The sequence below is a fragment of the Balaenoptera musculus genome, chromosome 5, assembly GCF_009873245.2.
Source record: "Balaenoptera musculus isolate JJ_BM4_2016_0621 chromosome 5, mBalMus1.pri.v3, whole genome shotgun sequence".
Lineage (NCBI taxonomy): Eukaryota > Metazoa > Chordata > Mammalia > Artiodactyla > Balaenopteridae > Balaenoptera > Balaenoptera musculus.
In genome coordinates, this window is record NC_045789.1 from 91,208,543 (window position 1) to 91,232,469 (window position 23,927).

At 38.2% G+C, this 23,927-nt stretch overlaps 1 protein-coding gene across 4 annotated transcripts in view; it reads left to right on the top strand.

Annotated features, from left to right (window-relative positions):
• The window catches only part of ADGRA3 (adhesion G protein-coupled receptor A3), a 122,880-nt gene extending 102,978 nt beyond the window's left edge, over positions 1-19,902 (top strand). For all 4 annotated transcript variants that reach the window (XM_036852556.1, XM_036852557.1, XM_036852555.1 and 1 more), the window contains 4 exons: positions 1,043-1,166; positions 8,992-9,137; positions 18,075-18,170; positions 18,308-19,902. In XM_036852556.1, the coding sequence (XP_036708451.1) occupies positions 1,043-1,166; positions 8,992-9,137; positions 18,075-18,170; positions 18,308-19,550 (1,609 nt within the window). In that variant the 3' untranslated portion in view covers positions 19,551-19,902. The remainder of the gene's footprint in view (positions 1-1,042; positions 1,167-8,991; positions 9,138-18,074; positions 18,171-18,307) is intronic.
• Positions 19,903-23,927: the final 4,025 nt, after the last annotated feature.

Consider the following 23,927-nt stretch of genomic DNA (forward strand, 5'->3'; position numbering starts at 1 on the left):
TGTGGAGTTTATTTCACATTCAATTAGGATAAAACTGAGTTTAATACCATGCTATCCTTCCAAAGTAAGGACGATTACTTCAGAACACCTACAGGCCTTCTTCACTTCATGCAATTCAAGACATAAATAATTAGTGCCTGTGATGGTAAATTCATCTTCTACAGCACTCAGTCATTTTGCTGGGTTTGTACCTGGGAAAGAATATGGGAAGTATGTGTTGGTGGCTGGGGGGTGGGGCATGGGGGGGAGATGCGGTGGAGGCTGGTTACCTGCAGATGTGTCTCCCAGAACCAGGCTGTGGTATCATTTCTGTTTTATAAATTCTTGCCTGTTGTGATATTCTTTTTTATAGACAGCATTTAAGAATGTCTGTGGCATTTAAGTGTGGGATATGGTTTTTGTTAATTGGAGGCAAAGCTACAGAAATTTTTATTTTATGGTGAGAAATAATGAACTGAAAGGATTTTCTAAGCAGAAATTCACTTTACAAGATGTTTTGCTAGAATGTATTTTCCTCTTTAAGCTGGACATATGTGACATTTCTTGATACTTAGTTAAGAAACAAGGAGATTCTGATATAAAAAAGAAAGACTTCAGCATTTCATTATGAAAGGCCAGGAAGAAATGCGCTGGGCATTTAGACCATGTTATCCTAGTAAGTCAGGAAAAATAGAGATTGGCACCTTGCAGAAATCTCTGGGAAGCAAACAAGTAATCCATTTGTCATAAGACACTGTAACTAACAAAAGCCCACATATTTCTTATTATGGAGATTTTGTTTAGCCTTTAGTGGATGTAGTAGTTCCATTTGACTTGTCTTTTTTACTGTACTGCAAAGTTAAATGTTAAGAAACTGTACTGAGTGATTTCTCAAACCCTGTGTGTGTCTGTGTGCGTGTGTGTGTGTCTGATAATATGTTTTAATAAAATGTTTAAACATTTATTTACATTTGGCCTTTTATGAGTTGGAAATGTTAACTTGAAGATGTCCAGCTTCAAGTATACTAACCGGGGTCTTATTTTTTCCCTTTTCTTTTAACAGTTTGATTAGAATCAGTCTCAAAGGCTGGCACATGCTTGTGAACTTATGCTTTCATATTTTTCTGACATGTGTGATCTTTGTGGGAGGAGTAACTCAAACTAGAAATGCCAGCGTCTGCCAAGCAGTAAGTCAAAGTAAAAAACTGAAATGAAAAAAAATTGCTATTAGAAATTTCATGTTTCATTAACTATAAAAGGAAAATTGTTTCTTTAAAGCTTTTTTCTTTAGCTAATTAAAGTCAAACTGTATGTCACTTAAACAGTTTACCAGTATACTTCAAATTCTGAATTATCATTTCACAACTGAATATATGACTTATGGAGCTTGTCATTTTATCTTGGGGAATTTTGTGCTACTTGTAATGCCTGTTATAATGCCAAACATTTAATTTAAAAAATTTATAAAATCCTGACTATGATTGAAAGAGAAGTGACATTTTCCGACAGTAGGATTTTAAAAATTATTTTATCTATTTATGAAAATAATAGGAATGAGAAAAAATTTTAACTGTAAGATATAAAAATGAGAAACTTTTTACATGTGGTACATATAAAGAATTTTAAAATATAATCAACTCTTAATTCCAAATAAATTATTACATATGTAGCCTTAGTAAACAGTATTTTTGCAGTATAAGTATAAAAAATCAAAACTTTAATATGTGAATAGGAAATATGTAAAATTTTATTTATTTGCATACTGTTTTCTGTGTACATGATGGCAAGCAGTGTCACAGAGTATTGAGTTCAGACTACCTAGATTTGGATCTCAGCTCTAGTTTCCAGTGTTTCTATGGGCAATTTATTTAACTTTTTTTAATTGCAGAAAAGCACATAATGAGATCTACCCTCTTAACAAATTTTTAAGTGTGTAGTACAGTTATTAACTATAAGGACAGTGTTGTACAGCAGATCTTTAGAACTTTTTCATCTTGCATGACTGAAACTATACCCACAGCTCAGCAACCTTCAATTTCCCTCTCCCCTCAGCTCCTGGCAGCCACCGTTCTACTTCCTGTCTCTGTGAGCTTGACTATGTCAATACCGCATATAAGTGGAATGATGCAGTATTTTTCCTTCTGTGACTGCCTTATTTCATTTAGCATAATGTCCTCAAGGTTCATCCATGTTGTAGTATGCGACAGGATTTCCTTCTTTTTTATGGCTGAGTAAATATTCCATTGTGTGTATACATCACATTTTCTTTATCTATCGATAGACATTTAGATTGTTTCCAACTCTTGGATGTTGTGAGTAACACTGCAGTGAACACAGGAATACAATTATCTTTTCTAGATCCCGATTTCAGTATGTAACATTTCTGTATCTCAGTTTTCTCACCTGTAAATTGGGAATAATAATTGAGTTGTTGTCAGATTATGTGATTATTTATATTAAAAAAGCTGAAGTAATTTACAGGTAAATTATTTGAAAAAAATAGGAAAGTTTAGCAAAAGTGAATGTAGTTTAACATACAAAAGTTTGCTGCTAGTATGCAGAAATGCAACTGTGGGAAAACAATGAGAAGGTATCGTTTATATAGTATCAAAAAATATCAAGTACTTAGAAATAATAAAAAATGTTCAAGATTTGCAGGTAAAAATTTATTATATATTAAAGAAGACCTAAATAAATGGAAAGATACACTAGGTCCAAGAATAGGAAGAGTTAAAATCAGAAAGGTGGCAGTTCCTCCTAAATTAACTTATAGATAAGAAGAGAATTTTTCATGAAACTCAATAAAATGGTCTTTGAATTTATATGAAAGTAAAGAAGAACCAAAGATAGCTAGGACACTTCTGAAAAATAGTAGAGTAGGAAGACTTCTAATGATCCAAACTTTTGAGGCTGTTGTAGTTAAAACTGTAGCTTTTGGTGTAGGGATGGATAAATTGACCAACACAGAAGAGCAAGCTTGGAAGCAGACCCACGCAGAGCTTTGGTATAAGACAGAGGTTACTTGCCTCATCAGTTGGGTAAAGACAGACCCCACTGTACAGTTAAGGGAGCTGGGGAAATCCATTTGGAAAAAGATTAAAATGGATCTATACTTCAAGCCATTTTTAAAAAGTCAACTTTGGGTAGATTAAAAACTTACAAGTCCAAACCAAAGAGTTAACATTTATATTAGAAAATAGCATAATCCTTGGAATAAGGAGGGATTTCTTAAATATGACTAGAAAGGACATACACTGAACTAAATTAAAAATAAGATCTTTTTGAAAAATTAAGATTCCTAAGGAAAGTGAAAAGACAAGTTTCAAATTAGAAGAAGCTATTCCCAATACATAACCACTGACAGAGCATTAGAATAAAAAATATATATATGTTAAAAACTGTAATCAGTGAGAATGCCACACACAGCCCCGTAGGAAAAGTGGCGAGAGTGACAGACAGCAGAGTAAACACAGGGCCAGGGTACGCCTGAAGAGATGTTCCATGGCATTGGTGGTCACAGAGATACAAATTCAGATAGCTACCATACTATGCATTTTCTGTCAGAAAAATTAAGCCTGACAATGCCAAGTATTGAAGAACATGTGGATCCACATGTTTTATACATGGTGGGAATGTAAGTGGATGACTCCGGGAGGCTTTACCTTCTAAGGGTAAGCATTCACACACCCTGGACCCACAGTCCCACTCCTGGGCTCAGAGTGAGCTGACACACGTGGAACAGATGTGTGCCTGTGAATATTCATAGCAGCACTCTACACAGTAGCAGAAACCTGGAAGCAGCCCCAGTGCCGATCACTGAGAGGGTGAATGAATAAACGGTGATATTACACAAGAGTCAAAATTAATGAATTACAACCAGGCATAGCAACGTGAGTCAGTCTCAGGAATATAAGTGAAAAATTAAGTCCCGTAAGTGACATTCACCCTGATATCTTTTTTTTTAATAAAGGTAAATGTAACTAAAATGAAACAGCACACTTTTAATGAAAATATATAAGTGCAACAAAACTGTATAAAAAAGGAAAACAAAGGAATGATAAACACAGGTTACAGGGCGAATGATTACCTTGGGTGAAGGGGACCATATGGTTTGATACAGGTTTTTGACAAGATCTTACTTTTTGTCTTATTGAAAGATTCTTGGACACCTATTATTAGCAATAGCTAATGAAATAACTAAATGAAGGCAGGCTGTGCTTTTGTGCTTGACCCAATCATTAGAATGGTCATTAACCTAAGGCTGATGATTAATCCAAAATTGTATTCATGAGATCCAGTTGAAAGTGTGTGTGCGCACGCGCCCATAAGATTTGTTGACAGGATTAAATGACTCAGGAGTGCCTGGCATACAGTAAATGCTCAGTTAGATGCTAGCTATTACTACTATTGTTATTGATATAATTACCTCTTAGCTGTGCAGAATATTTCCCTGTTTCAGGCCATTACTATACACCTGAAAACAAATTTGTTAGGGAGCCTATGAGAAGTTAGGTAACGGATCTCGGATCAACTTAATACGTGTACAAAAAACAGTGCTTCTCTTTTCTCAGTCTTTCTCCCCTTCTTTACCTGGCCCACTCCCACTTACTTTGTAGGTCTCAGTTTACTGTCACTGTTTCAGAGATGCAGTCCCTCCACCCCCTCCCCTCATTATCCTCTGGTGCTTATTAAAATTCCATGGTGCCTACAAAACTTTGTGATTGACTGTCGTTTACCTATTTGTTGTCTCTGGACTCAGAGCTCTACAGGAGCAAGAATTATATTGATTTGATTCACCAGTGTTTATCCAAGAATCAGTGTAAGACCTGACGCATAGTAGGTGCTCAGTAGATATTGGATAAATGAACAAAAAAGGCCTCTGTTTGCTAATAGTAGAAATCATTCAACCTGGAGCTGTTTTGAGCATGAACAATTAGGAGTGTATTCAGCACACAGTGGTAGTAATAGTCTCAATTCTATCTAAAAAATATTCATTGATTTCTTGGAATAGACACATAAATTTATTTCACTGAGGAAATGAACAGAAAGAGGCCATAGTAAAGATGACTGCCTTTCATCATCCTGAATGGTATTTTATACCATTTCTAGAATGAAAAGGACAGGAATTGCACTGAGTTATTAGAATCTCAATAACAAATGTCTGTTAGTTAAAGATTTACCCAGAAAAGCTAGGGTGGGGGATGGGCAGGTTTTATATGTTGTTTTCTTCTGTTCTTTTTTTTTTTTTTTTTTAACAATGTTCTTTCCTTCCTCTATGAAAGACATAACATCATTCTTGTTATTTCTGATCCAGACATGACTTACTTCACTTTGTTATTCTAGTAGTTAATTCAGTTAGTAGCCAGCTGTGTCTGCCAGAACAGCCCGTATGACTAGTTACTTAACCTAGCAGGGGCTTCATGTTTCTTGGGCTCTTCTTCCATCTCTAAAACTGAACCCTAAAGTGTCCACCTTTCACAGGCAGTTTTTGTATGTGCACATGATCAGTGTAGATTTGGCTTATCTCCCTTTTAGAGCTCACGTATTTTATGAACAGTGTGCACAGGTTCTAATACAGTTTCCTCCCCGAAGTGATCGGTGGAGGTTATTAAATGCCCCACCAGCCAGGTACTTCCCACTCTGGTTCTTTTGTCATCTGTTCTGGGTGGTGCCGTGGGCGCATTCTATAGCCTTGAACTCTCTTTTTGCAAGAGGAGCCAAAGGAGAACGGAGAAGCTGAGTGATAGAGTAGGAGGGGCTGTTGACTCAAGGTGGGAAAGGATCTGGGTTCGGGGTCTTGCTGTGCTGCTGAATAACCGCTTGAGCATTAATTTTCTGGTCCTTGGTTTCCTTAGCTATGCAGTGAAAGGATTTGGCTGGATCTTATTTAAGTTACCTTGTTGCTCTCCCACTTCATGATTTAATCTATTAAATATCGTGCCCGCTGACCTTCTCAGGTGTTCTCTGATGTCTTTTATCCAGAGGACCGCTGCAGTGGCATGTGAGATGCATTGGGAAAGATTCAACCCGTGGATATTAAGAGCTTTCTACTTGCCAGCTACTGCAAGTGTGTAATCTTAAATTTCATATTAACCCTAGGAAGTATTTCTTACTCACAGATTTTATTAGTACAGAAATTGAGTCTTAGAGAATTGAAAACAACTTGCCCCAAGTCACTAGGGCCTTTGGGTGGCAGAGGCCTGATTCAAACGACGGTCTCTTTGACTCTGTGTGTCCTGTCCCCCACCCCACCCCAGTAACCGTGCTTGCCTATTTAGAGAGGACCCGCGGAGTAGAGGGGTCTACTGTGAGTTGCAGCCCTGCCAGTGACCATGTGACCTCTGGTGGATGATTTAACTTCTTTCAGCCTCAGCCTCCTTGTCTGTAACACCAAATGAATGGTGATGCTAAGAGGATAAAATAGAAGCATGTGCAAAATTGTCTGATACCTTTTGGGATACATAGCAGGCATTCAAAAGTGGAAGCTCTTAATTTTTATACATATTCGTATCTGACTGAGTATTAAAGATCATTTTTTGCACACGTGCTGTGCATGCTGCACTATTGTAGTTTTATTGGTGGTTAAAAATCCAGTTGTTACAATGATCTGGTCTCTGGTATGTGAGCAGTGTATGGTTAGGTAACATGTATATATAAAGTGCAACTGTTGAGGATAAGTATTTTGTATCCATTTTGCAACTTTGGATATTGATGTCCTGAGGTAAGGTGACTTTCTTAAGTTCTAATCTGTTGCATTTAATGAATCGTTTACATGCCCTAATGAATTAGATTATTTATTTCCAAACTGTTTACAGATTTCCCACATGTATTTCTTGTTTATTTGGAAGAAATTGTGACAGTGAGGTTATATTTCAAGTATAGCCCAAGTGTCTGATGGAGAATAAAATAAGAAGCACCTCCCTCCTTTCAAAAGATAGGAATGCCCTCGCTGCTAGATCTCAGTGCCTACTTTATTCTGGTTCTTGTGGAATATTCGGTGATTTGTTTATGTGACTGTGAGCAGGTGACATCAGACTCCTGAAATTCCACTATTGGTAATAATTGTTTAACTAGAAGACTTCAGTATCTTTCAGGTGTGAAAATTTCTCTGCATATTTTGAAATGCCATAAGAAACACTTCAAAATCTAAAGGTTGAGTTTTACCTCTTAGATCTAAAACAAGAAAATTCTCCATCTTGCACCTCCTATGTTGAAAGTATTTTTAACTTCTGTTTTTAAACTTATTTACAGCCCTGTCTCATTCTTTTGACCTCTGCGTCAGAGAAAACTCTAGCAACAGTAGAGTATACCATTTTGAGTCAATATCAGTGATTTGTTTTGAATGTTTGGTTTCTATGCACCAAATCCAAGTATGCTATTTTTATTTACAATATTTCGTGTGACTCCAGATAGCTCAAAGGGTTATCTTATGCTATTTGTTCCTACTTATATCTGTAAATTTTGCTTTTCTAGTGCGGTCAGTAAAACTAACGAGAACCAAGGAGCCACTTTTCTTCTTAATAAGAAGATACTCTGATGGCTCTGGTTTGGCCGGGCTGGATCCACCCTCCTAGCCCTTCCAGTCATTAAGAGGACAGGGACTGCCCTGGGCAGTGACCACCCTAGTATTTTGCCCTGCAAAATAATACCTGAGTTTCTATGTCACCACGTTTAACTGCAGATTGGTTCTCATTAATATGAGCCTTAGGCAGCAGTCTGAATGTTTCTGTTACTGACCTAGGTTTGATAATGTCAATCAATTTGATTTTCTTGAAATTGGAGAGCCATCCTTTAAAAACAAATTTTTTTCCCCCCTTGGAGCTTTTCATTAATAGGATTTTACCTGTAATCATTGTATAAGAAGAAAGAATCAAAAAGACAGTAAGTAGTTAGATAAGAAAGCTGAACTATGTCCTTTCTGCTCCAATGACCCATGTATTTATTTTTCTTAAAACAGATTTTAAACCTCTCTTAGCCCCATACATATCTTCATCTAGAATTTTATCTTTAACTGGTGTTGCTTCAAACACAGGTTACATGATCAGCATACCCCCCATCACCCCTCTGGGAAGAAACTTGGTGTCATCATTTACATATATTTCAGTTATCCATCATTTATCAAGCACTGATTATGTCTCAGGTCTTGTGCCCATTCAATCCCTACAAAAACCCCTAGAGATGGTTATTGATAATCCTTCCACTGTTCAAATAAGGAACATTAATTTAGGAAAGGTTGACATTATTTTCTTAAAACCATACTCCTAATAAGTAATAATAAAAATATTGCCGTATTTTTAATTGCTTATCAGGGACCAGGCGATGTGCTAAATGCTTTATATAGACTGTCCTTTTCAAAGCCTCACGGTAGTTTTATATTATTCTCAGTTTACAAATGAGGAAAACAATGCTTGAGATGTTATGCAAGCTTGCTAAGATGTCACAAGGGGTGGATTCTTGTTTTAAAACCAGGCAAACTTGTTGATTTCAGAGCTCACTCACTTAAAATAATCAATCTGTTATATTGCTCGCTTACCATTTTGATATATAAAAGCTCTGAATTAGAACTACTCAGGTCTCTGACTCTGTGTGCTGTGACTTTCACCCTCTAGTTACCCTTGACTTCTATATTCCTCCTTAAAACAGGCTTTAGGAACTCAACTCTAATTTATAACATAGCATCTACGAGTAACACGCCTTTGGCTTATTGTTTTCCAGGAGCGAATTCCGTGATATATTTAGAGTCATCTTGGGTATAAGTTGTAGTCTGTGGGCCTCCTAGATCCAGCTGTTGATTTGATCCTCTATTATACGTCTGTTAGAGTGCTTTCTTTGTTTCATCAGCAGGCGAAGGAATTGATCATTAGAATACACCTTCATACTGTTTTTGAGTCAGATTTTCAAAAGAAACTTACCAGTCTTTTTGATAAAGCTTACTGGCAGCTACTGTACTTTATGATTGTAAAGGGGAATTTTGTTTGTTTTAGTTCATGTATTCTTCAATCTTCTTTCTAGGTTGGAATAATTCTTCATTATTCCACCCTTGCTACAGTTCTCTGGGTGGGAGTGACAGCTCGAAATATCTACAAACAAGTCACTAGAAAAGCTAAAAGATGCCAGGATCCTGATGAGTTGCCACCTCCACCAAGACCAATGCTCAGGTATCTAATATCTTTGTGTGCTGTTTTATGTTAAATGTCCATTACATCTTAAATTTAATGAAGCATGGTCATAACAAAAAATTGCTCAGTGAATTTTGGAGAGTAAAAAAAATGGACTTGTAAGCAGCCTTGCAACTGGGAGTGCTTTGTGAAGTTATGTATCCCACGTGTATTCGTTGAAGCAGTGATAACAAGCAACCTCTCCTAGGAAAAGTTAGTTAAGAATGATCCCTGGGCCGTATCAATGGGCCATAGCAGATAAAGGGAAGAATTGAAAGAGAACATTGAAGATTCGGGGGAGAGCGGTTCTGTGGGCAGGAAGGGGCAGCAGGAGTGCTGGGCCACGGTCAGATTGCAGGATGTGATTTGACACCCTTGTCAGTGGTATTAAAGGAACTGAGGGATGGCGTTTGGCCAAGAGATGGGAATCCTACCTATCCTCATGCAGCTTTCTGTTAGGTTTCCTTTCTGTTAGGTGATTAAAAACAAAAAGGCAGCTTGGGCTGCAAAGCCTGTGCAGTCCCCAGTGGCCTGCAGGTACCCCCTTTGCTTTAGACAGTGCAGGCTCACCCTTTAGGATGCTCTCCTTCCCCCATGTCCTTGAACTTAAAGAAACCCCAGCATGGCGGCTACCTGGAGGGTGGATGTGGGGCTTGCCTTGAGTCTGCTGGCCCCAGAGAGGGTGGTTTCAGTAGCATGGTACTTGGAAGGGGCCTCATCTCACAGTAGGGTGACAAAGGTGAGGCACTTGATGGTGCTGTTGTTTCCAGGGGTTTGTCACCAAAGGGAGCAAGAAAGAAGTTGGTGGTTGAAGGAAAGTTTTAGAAGATGGGGAAAACGTGAATAGACTTATAGGCTGGAAGGAAAATGCAGTGGAGAAGAAGATTTAAAGCTGCAAAATAAGGGTTATTTGATAACAGGCAGCCCCACAGTCGGGTGGGGAAGGAGTGGCAGAGAGGAATGTGGAGCCCGAGATAAATTTGGGTGAACTGATGCCTTCTTTTCAGGTAAGAAGCAGCTATGAATTAGTATAGCAGGAAGAAGGGCAGGGTCACAGATGCTGGCCTGCCTCTAATCTGTGAAATAGAAGACAGGGTTATAGTTTTATAGAGTAATTAGCTGTCTTTTTCAGCAATGATATCATATTGAAGGATTTTAGTACCTGTGAGCCTGACTAAGAAAAAATGTATGGAAAATGTGTTACTAATATTGCCTTTATCCAGCCAATTAGCATTTGGACTGTGTCTTTGGACCTGGCAAATGCAGAATTAAGATTGGCTCTACCCAGGGGTAGCTAGCCGGGGCAGGACGTTCCCTGTTCTCTTTTCAGAGAACTCAAAGAAGCTGCACCTCCCCGCAAAAAGTTGTTCTTTGTAGGACCAGCCACTCTGTCTCCCTCATTTCTTCCTGCACCAGCGAGTCTGTGGGAAAGGGGTCAGGAAGGGCCTGAGTGCTGCAGGATGTTGCTGGGATCCAGGTATCTTCCTTGTCCCAATCTCAGTTGACTGAAGGTAAGCATACACAGCAGTAGAACATCCTGGAATATGCAGGTTTAGCCGGACATTAATAAATAAATAACGTCATTACATATTTAGTCTGAACTGTGGCACAGTAAGATCTTAAAGTCCATTATGTAGTGGACTAACTTTCTGCTTCATCAGCTGAATCTAAAAGAAGCCCCATTCCCCCAAAAGAAAAAAGTATAAACTAAAGCCCTACCTGTAGTAGCTTACTGTTACTTTGCCTGTCCACAGGGTGGCAGAAGCTGATCAGCTTTCCTTAACTCAGAAAACTTACGCTTTCTTTACATTATTTTTTTTTTTTTTTTTTTTTTTTTTTTTATTCACACACACACACACTGTATTTTATTTTTACAAGACATAAATAGACTGACACCAAGCATTGTACATGGATGACCACAACAAAAGCAACAATGATTGCAATTACCAAACATGAAACACACTCATACTATGTCATAATATTGACATTCAGTCCAGTAATCCTCCACTGTAACAGCTCCTTTACTTTGCAGTGAAAATTGATTTGTATATTCTTTGCCTCTGAGTCCTTGTGGGATTTTTTTTTTTTTTTTTAAATTCAGACAGAAAGTCACAAAAATTATACTCATCCTCATCAGTTCACTCAGTCCCATGTAATTAATTTTTTTTTTTTCATCTTGATCTTTTGTTAGCACTTTTATGAGTTCATCAGTTTTTCATTAGAGTTCTGAAAATGCTTATTCATTCAGTTCAGCAGTACAGTCAGTTACCAGAAACCTGTACTTGTCAGAGTCTTTTCCATGAATTTCTTGAAGATGAAACCCTTTAATAGGACCATATTTGCAAAATCATCAGAGTACACCCAGAACTGTCTGTAAATGACAAAAGACTTAAAAATGACCACGGTTAAAGATTTGATGAAAGTTCATAATAATGCAGTTGACAAGAAAATTAGTTATTTCTGAGATATACATTTTAAAGTAATAACTAGGATTATTACTTATAACATTATACCAGAACATATAAGATTTTTAGAAATTTCATGTAATGTCTGAAACATTTATATTAACATATTTCCATACATATTTCCATACAAATACAAATATAAGATTTTTAGAAATTTCATGTAATGTCTGAAACATTTATATTAACATATTTCCATACATATTTCCATACAAATACAAATATAAGATTTTTAGAAATTTCATGTAATGTCTGAAACATTTATATTAACATATTTCCATACAAATAACCCAATGAAAGTTTAGTATTAGTTGTTTTGTTTGTTTTTTTATACTGCAGGTTCTTATTAGGCATCAGTTTTATACACATCAGTGTATACATGTCAATCCCAATTGCCCAATTCAGCACACCACCATCCCCACCTCACCGCAGTTTTCCCCCCTTGGTGTCCATATGACCATTCTCTACATTTGTGTCTCAACTTCTGCCCTGCAAACTGGCTCATCTGTACCATTTTTCTAGGTTCCGCATACATGCATTAATATACGATATTTGTTTTTCTCTTTCTGACTTACTTCACTCTGTATGACAGTCTCTAGATCCATCCATGTCTCAACAAATGACTCAATTTCGTTCCTTTTGATGGCTGAGTAATATTCCATTGTATATATGTACCACATCTTCTTTATCCATTCGTCTGTTGATGGGCATTTAGGTTGCTTCCATGACCTGGCTATTGTAAATAGTGCTGCAATGAACATTCGGGTGCATATGTCTTTTTGAATTACGGTTTTCTCTGGGTATATGCCCAGTAGTGGGATTGCTGGGTCATATGGTAATTCTATTTTTAGTTTTTTAAGGAACCTCCATATTGTTCTCCATAGTGGCTGTATCAATTTACATTCCCACCAACAGTGCAAGAGGGTTCCCTTTTCTCCACACCCTCTCCAGCATTTGTTGTTTGTAGATTTTCTGATGATGCCCATTCTAACAGGAGTGAGGTGATACCTCATTGTAGTTTTGATTTGCATTTCTCTAATAATTAGTGATGTTGAGCATCTTTTCATGTGCTTCGTGGCCATCTGTATGTCTTCTTTGGAGAAATGTCTATTTAGGTCTTCTGCCCATTTTTGGATTGGGGTGTTTGTTTCTTTGATATTGAGCTGAATGAGCTGTTTATATATTTTGGAGATTAATCCTTTGTCCGTTGATTCATTTGCAAATATTTTCTCCCATTCTGAGGGTTGTCTTTTCGTCTTGTTTATGGTTTCCTTTGCTGTGCAAAAGCTTTGAAGTTTCATTAGGTCCCATTTGTCTATTTTTGTTTTTATTTCCATTACTCTAGGAGGTGGATCAAAAAAGATCTTGCTGTGATTTATGTCAAAGAGTGTTCTTCCTATGTTTTCCTCTAAGAGTTTTATAGTGTCCAGTCTTATATTTAGGTCTTTAATCCATTTTGAGTTTATTTTTGTGTATGGTGTTAGGGAGTATTCTAATTTCATTCTTTTACATGTAGCCGTCCAGTTTTCCCAGCACCACTTATTGAAGAGACTGTCTTTTCTCCATTGTATATCTTTGCCTCCTTTGTCACAGATTAGTTGACCATAGGTGCGTGGGTTAATCTCTGGGCTTTCTATCTTGTTCCATTGATCTATGTTTCTGTTTTTGTGCCAGTACCATACTGTCTTGATTACTGTAGCTTTGTAGTATAGTCTGAAGTCAGGGAGTCTGATTCCTCCAGCTCCATTTTTTTCCCTCAAGACTGCTTTGGCTATTCGGGGTCTTTTGTGTCTCCATACAAATTTTAAGATGATTTGTTCTAGCTCCGTAAAAAATGCCATTGGTAATTTGATAGGGATTGCATTGAATCTGTAGATTGCTTTGGGTAGTATACTCATTTTCACAATGTTGATTCTTCCAATCCAAGAACATGGTATATCTCTCCATCTGTTGGTATCATCTTTAATTTCTTTCATCAGTGTCTTATAGTTTTCTGCATACAGGTCTTTCGTCTCCCTAGGTAGGTTTATTCCTAGGTATTTTATTCTTTTTGTTGCAATGGTAAATGGGAGTGTTTCCATAATTTCTCTTTCAGATTTTTCATCATTAGTGTATAGGAATGCAAGAGATTTCTGTGCATTAATTTTGTATCCTGCAACTTTACCATATTCATTAATTAGCTCTAGCAGTTTTCTGGTGGCAGTTTTAGGATTCTCTATGTATAGTATCATGTCATCCGCAAACAGTGACAGTTTTACTTCTTCTTTTCCAATTTGTATTCCTTTTATTTCTTTTTCTTCTCTGATTGCCGTGGCTAGGACTTCCAGAACTATGTTGAATAATAGTGGTGAGAGTGGACATCCTTGTCTCGTTCCTGATCTTAGAGGAAATGCTTTCAGTTTTTCACCATTGAGAATGATGTTTGCTGTGGGTTTGTCATATATGGCCTTTATTATGTTGAGGTAGGTTCCCTCTATGCCCACTTTCTGGAGAGTTTTTATCAGAAATGGGTGTTGAATTTTGTCAAAAGCTTTTTCTGCATCTATTGAGATGATCATATGGTTTTTATTCTTCAATTTGTTAATATGGTGTATCACATTGATTGATTTGCGTATATTGAAGAATCCTTGCATCCCTGGGATAAATCCCACTTGATCGTGGTGTATGATCCTTTTAATGTGTTGCTGGATTCTGTTTGCTAGTATTTTGTTGAGGATTTTTGCATCTATATTCATCAGTGATATTGGTCTGTAATTTTCTTTTTTTGTAGTGTCTTTGTCTGGTTTTGGTATCAGGGTGATGGTGGCCTCATAGAATGAGTTTGGGAGTGTTCCTTCCTCTGCAATTTTTTGGAAGAGTTTGAGAAGGATGGGTGTTAGCTCTTCTCTAAATGTTTGATAGAATTCACCTGTGAAGCCATCTGGTCCTGGACTTTTGTTTGTTGGAAGATTTTTAATCACAGTTTCAATTTCATTACTTGTGATTGGTCTGTTCATATTTTCTGTTTCTTCCTGATTCAGTCTGGGAAGGTTATACCTTTCTAAGAATTTGTCCATTTCTTCCAGGTTGTCCATTTTATTGACATAAAGTTGCTTGTAGTAGTCTCTTAGGATGCTTTGTAATTCTGCGGTGTCTGTTGTAACTTCTCCTTTTTCATTTCTGATTTTATTGATTTGAGTCCTCTCCCTCTTTTTCTTGATGAGTCTGGCTAATGGCTTATCAATTTTGTTTATCTTCTCAAAGAACCAACTTTTAGTTTTATTGATCTTTGCTATTGTTTTCTTTGTTTCTATTTCATTTATTTCTGCTCTGATCTTTATGATTTCTTTCCTTCTGCTAACTTTGGGTTTTGTTTGTTCTTCTTTCTCTAGTTTCTTTAGGTGTAAGGTTAGATTGTTTACTTGAGATTTTTCTTGTTTCTTTAGGTAGGCTTGTATAGCTATAAACTTCCCTCTTAGAACCGCTTTTGCTGCATCCCATAGGTTTTGGGTCGTCGTGTTTTCATTGTCATTTGTCTCTAGGTATTTTTTGATTTCCTCTTTGATTTCTTCAGTGATCTCTTGGTTATTTAGTAACGTATTGTTTAGCCTCCATGTGTTTGTCCTTTTTACGTTTTTTTCCCTGTAATTCATTTCTAATCTCATAGCGTTGTGGTCAGAAAAGATGCTTGATATGATTTCAATTTTCTTCAATTTACTGAGGCTTGATTTGTGACCCAAGATGTGATCTATCCTGGAGAATGTTCCGTGCGCACTTGAGAAGAACGTGTAATCTGCTGTTTTTGGATGGAATGTCCTATATATATCAATTAAATCTATCTGGTCTATTGTGTCATTTAAAGCTTCTGTTTCCTTATTTATTTTCATTTTGGATGATCTGTCCATTGGTGTAAGTGAGGTGTTAAAGTCCCCCACTATTATTGTGTTACTGTCGATTTCCTCTTTTATAGCTGTTAGCAGTTGCCTTATGTATTGAGGTGCTCCTATGTTGGGTGCATATATATTTATAATTGTTATATCTTCTTCTTGGATTGATCCCTGGATCATTATGTAGTGTCCTTCCTTGTCTCTTGTAACATTCTTTATTTTAAAGTCTATTTTATCTGATATGAGTATAGCTACTCCAGCTTTCTTTTGATTTCCATTTGCATGGAATATCTTTTTCCATCCCCTCACTTTCAGTCTGTATGTGTCCCTAGGTCTAAAGTGGGTCTCTTGTAGACAGCATATATATGGGTCTTGTTTTTGTATCCATTCAGCCAGTCTATGTCTTTTGGTTGGGGCATTTAATCCATTCACGTTTAAGGTAATTATCGATATGTATGTTCCTATGACCATTTTCTTAATTGTTTTGGTTTTTGTAGGTCCTTTTCTTCTCTTGTGTTTCCCACTTAGAGAAGTTCCTTTAGCATTTGTTGTAGAGCTGGTTTGGTGGTGCTGAATTCTCTTAGCTTTTGCTTGTCTGCAAAGCTTTTGATTTCTCCATCAAATCTAAATGAGATCCTTGCCGGGTAGAGTAATCTTGGTTGTAGGTTCTTCCCTTTCATCACTTTAAGTATATCATGCCACTCCCTTCTGGCTTGCAGAGTTTCTGCTGAGAAATCAGCTGTTAACCTTATGGGAGTTCCCTTGTATGTTATTTGTCGTTTTTCCCTTGCTGCTTTCAATAATTTTTCTTTGTCTTTAATTTTTGCCACTTTGATTACTATGTGTCTCGGCGTGTTTCTCCTTGGGTTTATTCTGTATGGGACTCTCTGCGCTTCCTGGACTTGGGTGGCTATTTCCTTTCCCATGTTAGGGAAGTTTTCGACTATAATCTCTTCAAATATTTTCTCTGGTCCTTTCTCTCTCTCTTCTCCTTCTGGGACCCCTATAATGCGAATGTTGTTGCGTTTAATGTTGTCCCAGAGGTCTCTTAGGCTGTCTTCATTTCTTTTCATTCTTTTTTCTTTAGTCTGTTCTGCAGCAGTGAATTCCACCATTCTGTCTTCCAGGTCACTTATCCGTTCTTCTGCCTCAGTTATTCTGCTATTGATTCCTTCTAGTGTAGTTTTCATTTCAGTTATTGTATTGGTGATCTCTGTTTGTTTGTTCTTTAATTCTTCTAGGTCTTTGTTAATCATTTCTTGCATCTTCTCAATCTTTGCCTCCATTCTTATTCCGAGGTCCTGGATCATCTTCACTATCATTATTCTGAATTCTTTTTCTGGAAGGTTGCCTATCTCCACTTCATTTAGTTGTTTTTCTGGGGTTTTTTCTTGTTCCTTCATCTGGTACATAGCCCTCTGCCTTTTCATCTTCTCTATCTTTCTGTAACTGTGGTTTTTGGTCCACAGGCTGCAGGATCGTAGTTTTTCTTGCTTCTGTTGTCTGCCCTCTGGTGGTTGAGGCTATCTAAGAGGCTTGATGGGAGGCTCTGGTGGTGGGTAGAGCTGACTGTTGCTGTGGCGGTCAGAGCTCAGTAAAACCTTAATCCACTTGACTGTTGATGGGTGGGGCTGGGTTCCCTCCCTGTTGCTGTGGCGGTCAGAGCTCAGTAAAACCTTAATCCACTTGACTGTTGATGGGTGGGGCTGGGTTCCCTCCCTGTTGGTTGTTTTGCCTGAGGCAACCCAACACTGGAGCCTACCGGTGCTCTTTGGTGGGGTTAATGGCAGACTCTGGGAGGGCTCACGCCAAGGAGAACTTCCCAGAACCTCTGCTGCCAGTGTCCTTATCCCCACGGTGAAACAGAGCCACTACTCGCCTCTGCAGGAGACCCCCCAACACCAGCAGGTAGGTCTGGTTCAGTCTCCCCCAGGGTCACTGCTCCTTCCCCTGGGTCCCGATGCACACATTACTTTGTGTGTGCCCTCCAAGAGTGGGGTCTCTGTTTCCCCCAGTCCTGTCAAAGTCCTGCAATCAATTCCCACTAGGCTTCAAAGCCTGATTCTCTAGGAATTCCTCCTCCCGTTGCCGGACCCCCAGGTTGGGAAGCCTGACGTGGGGCTCAGAACCTTCACTCCAGTGGGTAGAATTCTGTGGTATAAGTGTTCGCCAGTCTGTGAGTCACCCACCCAGCAGTTATGGGATTTGATTTTACTCTGATTGCGCCCCTCCTACCGTCTCACTGTGGCTTCTCTTCTGTCCTTGGATGTGGGGTATCCTCCTTGGTGAAGTCCAGGGTCTTCCTGTCAATGATTGTCCAGCAGCCAGTGGTGATTCTGGTGCTCTCGCAAGAGGGAGTGAGAGCACGTCCTTCTACTCCGCCATCTTGGTTAATCTTACGCTTTCTTTAAAAAAAGAAATCCGAAATAAATAAAAACTTTAAAAAGTGTTATTGTTAACAAACCAGCCTTTAAATGTTAACCTTCAATGCATTATTGGAATAGTAATGAATCTTGAAGGAATAACTTCTGCAGTACTGAGATACTGTGATGTGTCCACCTTAATAAATTGGATTGATGTGCTGTTATTTCCATCACTACCCTTTCTAGGTTTTACCTGATCGGTGGCGGGATACCCGTTATAGTTTGTGGCATAACAGCGGCAGCAAACATCAAGAATTACGGTAGTCGGCCAAATGCGCCCTAGTGAGTATTTAGTGTTCTCTGCGTACCTGAGTCGATTGCTTCTCTTCTGTTTCTTAAGCACTAAAGTTTACTGCAGTTTCTTAAACACTTTGTTGACATATGTAGCATCTGAGCTGGTTCACCATTTTCTTTCCTAGCTGCTGGATGGCATGGGAACCCTCCTTGGGAGCCTTCTACGGGCCTGCCAGCTTCATCACTTTTGTAAACTGTATGTACTTTCTAAGCATATTTATTCAGTTGAAAAGACACCCTGAGCGCAAATACGAGCTGAAGGAACCCAGCGAGGAGCAGCAGAGACTGGCAGCCAATGAAAATGGCGAAGTAAATCATCAGGATTCCCTGTCTCTCTCCCTCATTTCGACGTCAGCCCTGGAAAATGAGCATACTTTCCATTCTCAACTTTTGGGAGCCAGCCTTACCTTGCTCTTATATGTCGCTTTGTGGATGTTTGGGGCCTTGGCTGTTTCTTTGTATTACCCTTTAGACTTGGTTTTTAGCTTCTTTTTTGGAGCCACGTGTTTGAGCCTCAGTGCGTTTATCGTGGTTCACCATTGCGTCAACAGGGAGGACGTCCGGCTCGCGTGGATCATGACTTGCTGCCCGGGCCGGAGCGCGTACTCGGTCCAGGTCAACGTGCAGCCCCCCAGCTCCAGTGGGCCAAGCGGGGAGGCCCCCAAGTGCACCAACAGCAGCACAGAATCTTCGTGCACAAACAAGAGTGCATCGAGCTTCAAAAACTCCTCCCAGGGCTGCAAATTAACAAACTTACAGGCTGCTGCAGCTCAGTGCCATAGCAACTCTCTACCTTTGAACGCCGCACCTCAGCTTGACAATAGTCTGACAGAGCATTCGATGGACAATGATATTAAAATGCATGTGGCGCCTTTAGAAGTTCCATTTCGAACAAACGTGCACCCAAGCCGCCATCATAAAAACAGAAGTAAAGGGCACCGGGCCAGCAGACTCACAGTCCTAAGAGAATATGCCTATGACGTCCCCACGAGCGTGGAAGGCAGCGTGCAGAATGGCCTGTCGAAAAGCCGGCCGGGCAGTAATGAAGGACACTCTCGGAGCCGAAGGGCTTACTTAGCCTACAGAGAGAGACAGTACAACCCGCCCCAACAAGATAGCAGTGATGCTTGTAGCACACTTCCCAAAAGCAGCAGGAATTTTGAAAAGCCCGTTTCAACTAGTAGTAAAAAAGATGCATTAAGGAAGCCAACTGTAGTTGAACTTGAAAGTCAGCAGAAGTCTTATGGCCTCAACTTGGCCATTCAGAACGGACCAATCAAAAGCACTGGGCAGGATGGACCCTTGCTGGGTATGGATAGCACTGGCAATGTGAGGACTGGATTATGGAAACACGAAACTACTGTGTAGCATTGGTGGGCTTCCTGGGCAGAAATCCATATAAACTGTGATACTCACATTCCTTTAAGCTATGAACATGTAAAAACCGACTGTTTACAGCCAACTTAGGGATTCAAAAGAATTTTGAATAAACTTGTAAGTTTTGGATTTTATGTATTTTATATCCCCCACGTGTTGCTTTTTTATGAATTTTGAAAAAAAAAAAACAAAAAACCCTCTAAAAACCCTATGGTGCTTGTTTTAGTTGTCAAAGCACCAGCAGGACATTTTGGGAATCTGAAATGTAATTTTCTTGGGATCTGTAATATCTACTTAACATTTCAGGCTTGTATGTAATACAATAAATAGGTGTTTGTCATTGTGTCAATCTTATATTTCTACATTTTAGGAGCATTTAGTGCTTTTTGAATGAAGTTTGTGCATTGGGATAGTTTAATGAGAATTACACATGTATCAGTTATCAGATTTTTACATGATTAGCTCCACTGATGGCATATAAATCAAAGAGCTTTTAGATTGTTGTATTTTATAAATACAGTTTTTTAAATACTACAAGTTTTTTTTTTTAAATCTCACAGAATTTGTTTTGAAAATGGAGATGCCTAAAAAGCTTTTCCTAAATTGCATTACTTTTGCCCATCTTATTAATACTATTTTTGATTTTTTTGTGGCTTTTCAGTGGTTTTTATTTGGGTTTACTTATTCATTCTTTTTTTCCCCTGCAGTTCATGTTATTTCTTTTTTAATTGAAATATAATTGACTTATTATATTAGTTTCAGGTGTACCACATAGTGATTTGTTTGATATTTTTATACATTATGAAGATAGTAATCACCACGGTAAGTCTAGTTACCATCCGTCATTATACAAAGTTCTTAAAATATTGATGACTCTGTTCCCTATGCTGTACGTTGCATCCCCATGACTTAATTATTTTATAACTGGAAGTTTGCCTCTTCATCCCCTTCCCATATATGAACGTAAATGAAGAGGTGTCATACAAGGTTCACGTTCACTTATTTTGGATTCTTCAATATTGGCTCCTATCTGTTAGCTGTTACTTTGTTCTTAAACAGATAAAGTTCCTCAGGTTCATGCTAAAGTTCTAATTTTTAAATTCCACTCTAAGGGCAAAAACAGGTCTGATGCAAAAGTTATCGTTGGTCAATGATGCACTGCAGTCCTTATCTATCTCCTGTCTCCAGGCTTACTGGGGTCCTTTCCGGGAAAGTTAGATCGGGTCTGCCCTGGCTCCTTTGTGCATTCGCTTCTCGCCGATATGCAAGTCAACGCCTGAAAAGATTGGCACAGCTTAGATCTGTTTTTGGCAGTAGTCTCAAGGTTTGAATCAGATCAGATTCAAAATATATATCCAAGAAATGCTAAAGTCAAGCTTGATAAACCTCAAAATCTGAGCAATTTACTGCTTACTTAGAGTAATTCTCAGAGATGATACCAGGCGATCACACATTATAGTGTAAGTGTTCACTTTTCATTGGGTTACTGCATTAGAAATTATTTTGCTTCGCAATAATAAAACTGGTGGTTCTAGTTAAGCCTTTTGTTAGGTGTTGTTTTAAAGGCATTCTTTTTGGTGGAGGAAACAAGGCAATTAAGTAGATAGATCTGGCACCTGTACCTTTAACTACCGCCTGGCCTAGGGTCTCCAGGTAAGTTGATATATATGTGCACGATGATGTTTAGAAATGATCAAGACAAACTAATGAGAAATGGAGTAAATAATTCTTGTTTTTAATTGTTATTGTTATTTAAATTTTGCTCTGTTATTTTGCAGTACATCATTCCAATGTTTAATCTGTTTCTTTGACCCGTAGGTCAAATAGAAAAAGGACTTTGTTCTTCTGCTTTTTCCTACTTCCACAGGAAGTGAGGGCTTTCTCTTCTTGGAAATGTTCACCCTTCAGTAAGCATTTATTAATTTAAACAGAGCTTCTTGTAGGTAACAGAAGGAAAAGAAGCCTGGGACTGGTAGAGTTGGGGATTGGAAAGAAATCAAATATTTGGAATAAAATGAAGATTCCGCTAAAAATATTCAGAGTGTTTTGATATACAAAGCATAGTTGATGAGTGATGACTTGATGCATTATATTCTTAGTATTTGAATTGAAATTTGATGTTTGTGAATAAGAAGTGAATAAAACATTGCATCCTTCCCATATTTGTCTTTTATAATCTATGGCTTGTTGCTAGTTGAGGTTTCTCTGTTTTTCATAGAATCATAAACCCTTAAGATATGTTTCAGTTTTCTTAAAAATCGGTTCATTCATTTTCCTCATTTTAAATTTTCAGCAACTGAGGCTCAAAGAGTTTCTTACCTGCTGAAGTACCAGCAGGTTATGCCACATCCAGGACCAGGTCCATGTTCTCTGATGCCACGGCCGCTGTGCTTTGATTGCTTCTCTGAAGGCAAGCACCCGTGCTCTTCACAGTGTCTATTATCTATAATTTTACTAAACTTTATTCTCATCCTGGTTATTTTGAGTTTTGTTTTGTTTTAAATTTCATTTATTTATTTATTTTTGGCTGCGTTGGGTCTTTGTTGCTGCACGCGGGCTTTCTCCAGTTGCGGAGATCAGGGGCCACTCTTTGTTGAGTGTGCCAGCCTCCCATTGCGGTGGCTTCTCTCGTTGCGGAGCACGGGCTCTAGGCACACAGGCTTCAGCAGTTGTGGCACGTGGGCTCAGTAGTTGTGGTACGTGGCCTCCAGAGAGCAGGCTCAGTAGTTGTGGTGCACGGGCCCAGTTGCTCCGTGGCATGTGGGATCTTCCCAGACCAGGGATCCAGCCCATGTCCCCCTGCGTTGGCAGGCGGACTCCTAACCACTGTGCCACCAGGGAAGTCCCTATTTTGAGTTTTAATTTCATAATGAGATATAATTGGTTATATTCTACTTAAGGAAACACACATGATTTATTCCATGAAAGTTTTTCTTTAAATCAAGCTGTGATATACTATGTAATGTGTGTAATATGCACACTTTATATATATATAATGATGTTATATGCTAATCTATTTTTAGGTAACAATTAGAAATTAGGTTTGTGTATGAGTATTTTTTGTGATTTATATACATGTGTAAAAGTATGTTAATATTTCAGGTTGTAAATAGGTGGCAACTAATTTCTAAATCTCAGGCTATTTTGCATGTGTAACTTAATGTAACTCTACATCCATGTTCACTATTTATCTAAATTGGTATAATATAAACAGATGGCAATTTATGTGTAGATGCTAAGGTTTAGATTGTGTTTATTATTGAGAAGTAACAATGTTAAAACCTTTAGGCCTGTGTATTTCAGGCATTGAGTTCAAATACCCAAACTGAAGTTGGTTGAGACCATAAAAAATGAGGAAGTAAAAAAATTAGCTGAATGCATTTGATGCAGGAATTAAACTAAATCATCAAGTTAAGTGTTGCATACAACAGCAATCCGAAATTTAAAACAAATGTTAATTTTGTTTTTCCTTTCACATTCCCAGAATCATTCAATTACTTTAATATTCACTTCAGTGCTCTTAGCTAAGAAATGATTTGATTATTTATAACTACTTAACGATATTTCCCGAACTTAAGTCATTTTATCACTTACGCCAATTTTGCTGTATTTTCCCTAAATTTATATTAATACTGTCATATGGATCAACTCACTTGTTTTCCCACTGAAATATAAGTAGTAATAAAACCAATAGATTTATTTGTATAAATAAAGCAAACTCTTCAAGGAGAAATTTGTAACTTTATAAATTTGTCAGTAATAAAAATCTTTGACTATATGTTGCTTGGTTTTAGACAAAGATGAAATAGCAATCAATAAGATTTTTTTTAAGTTTTGGTATTAATTGAATTTTCTTCCCAACCTACCTACGGGCCTCCGGTCTAGAACCATGTCTTATATTGGCCATTAGAGGCTCATAGCCAGTGGTAATACTGGAATACTGGAGGCATCAATTGAGGAACACAAGTTGAGTATTAACTTAATCACTGTAGGTTAATGAGTCCTGTCTTTCTACCTTCCCTGGTGTACCCAGCTCTGTGTGGGATGAAGTCTCAGGCAGACTCTGGTCATAGGTTTTTTTCAGCATCTTTTCACCGTGGATGTCATTGACTCAGAGGTGGATACTGAGTGTGAACTTACAGGACCATAATATTAATATTAAGAACCCCCCATTTGTATAGTCAGCAGTGGACCGCTACCTTTGCTTATAGAGTTTGATGCTTAGAATTAGCTTAGAACTTGTTTAACGAAGTTTTGCTTCGTTCTGTTTGAAACATGTACTGTCCTTCTGTGTCATGTATATAAAATGGTAGAAGGAAAAAGAGTTAAATTCCGTTGTATGCTGCTGCCATCTAGTTTGAGCCTATC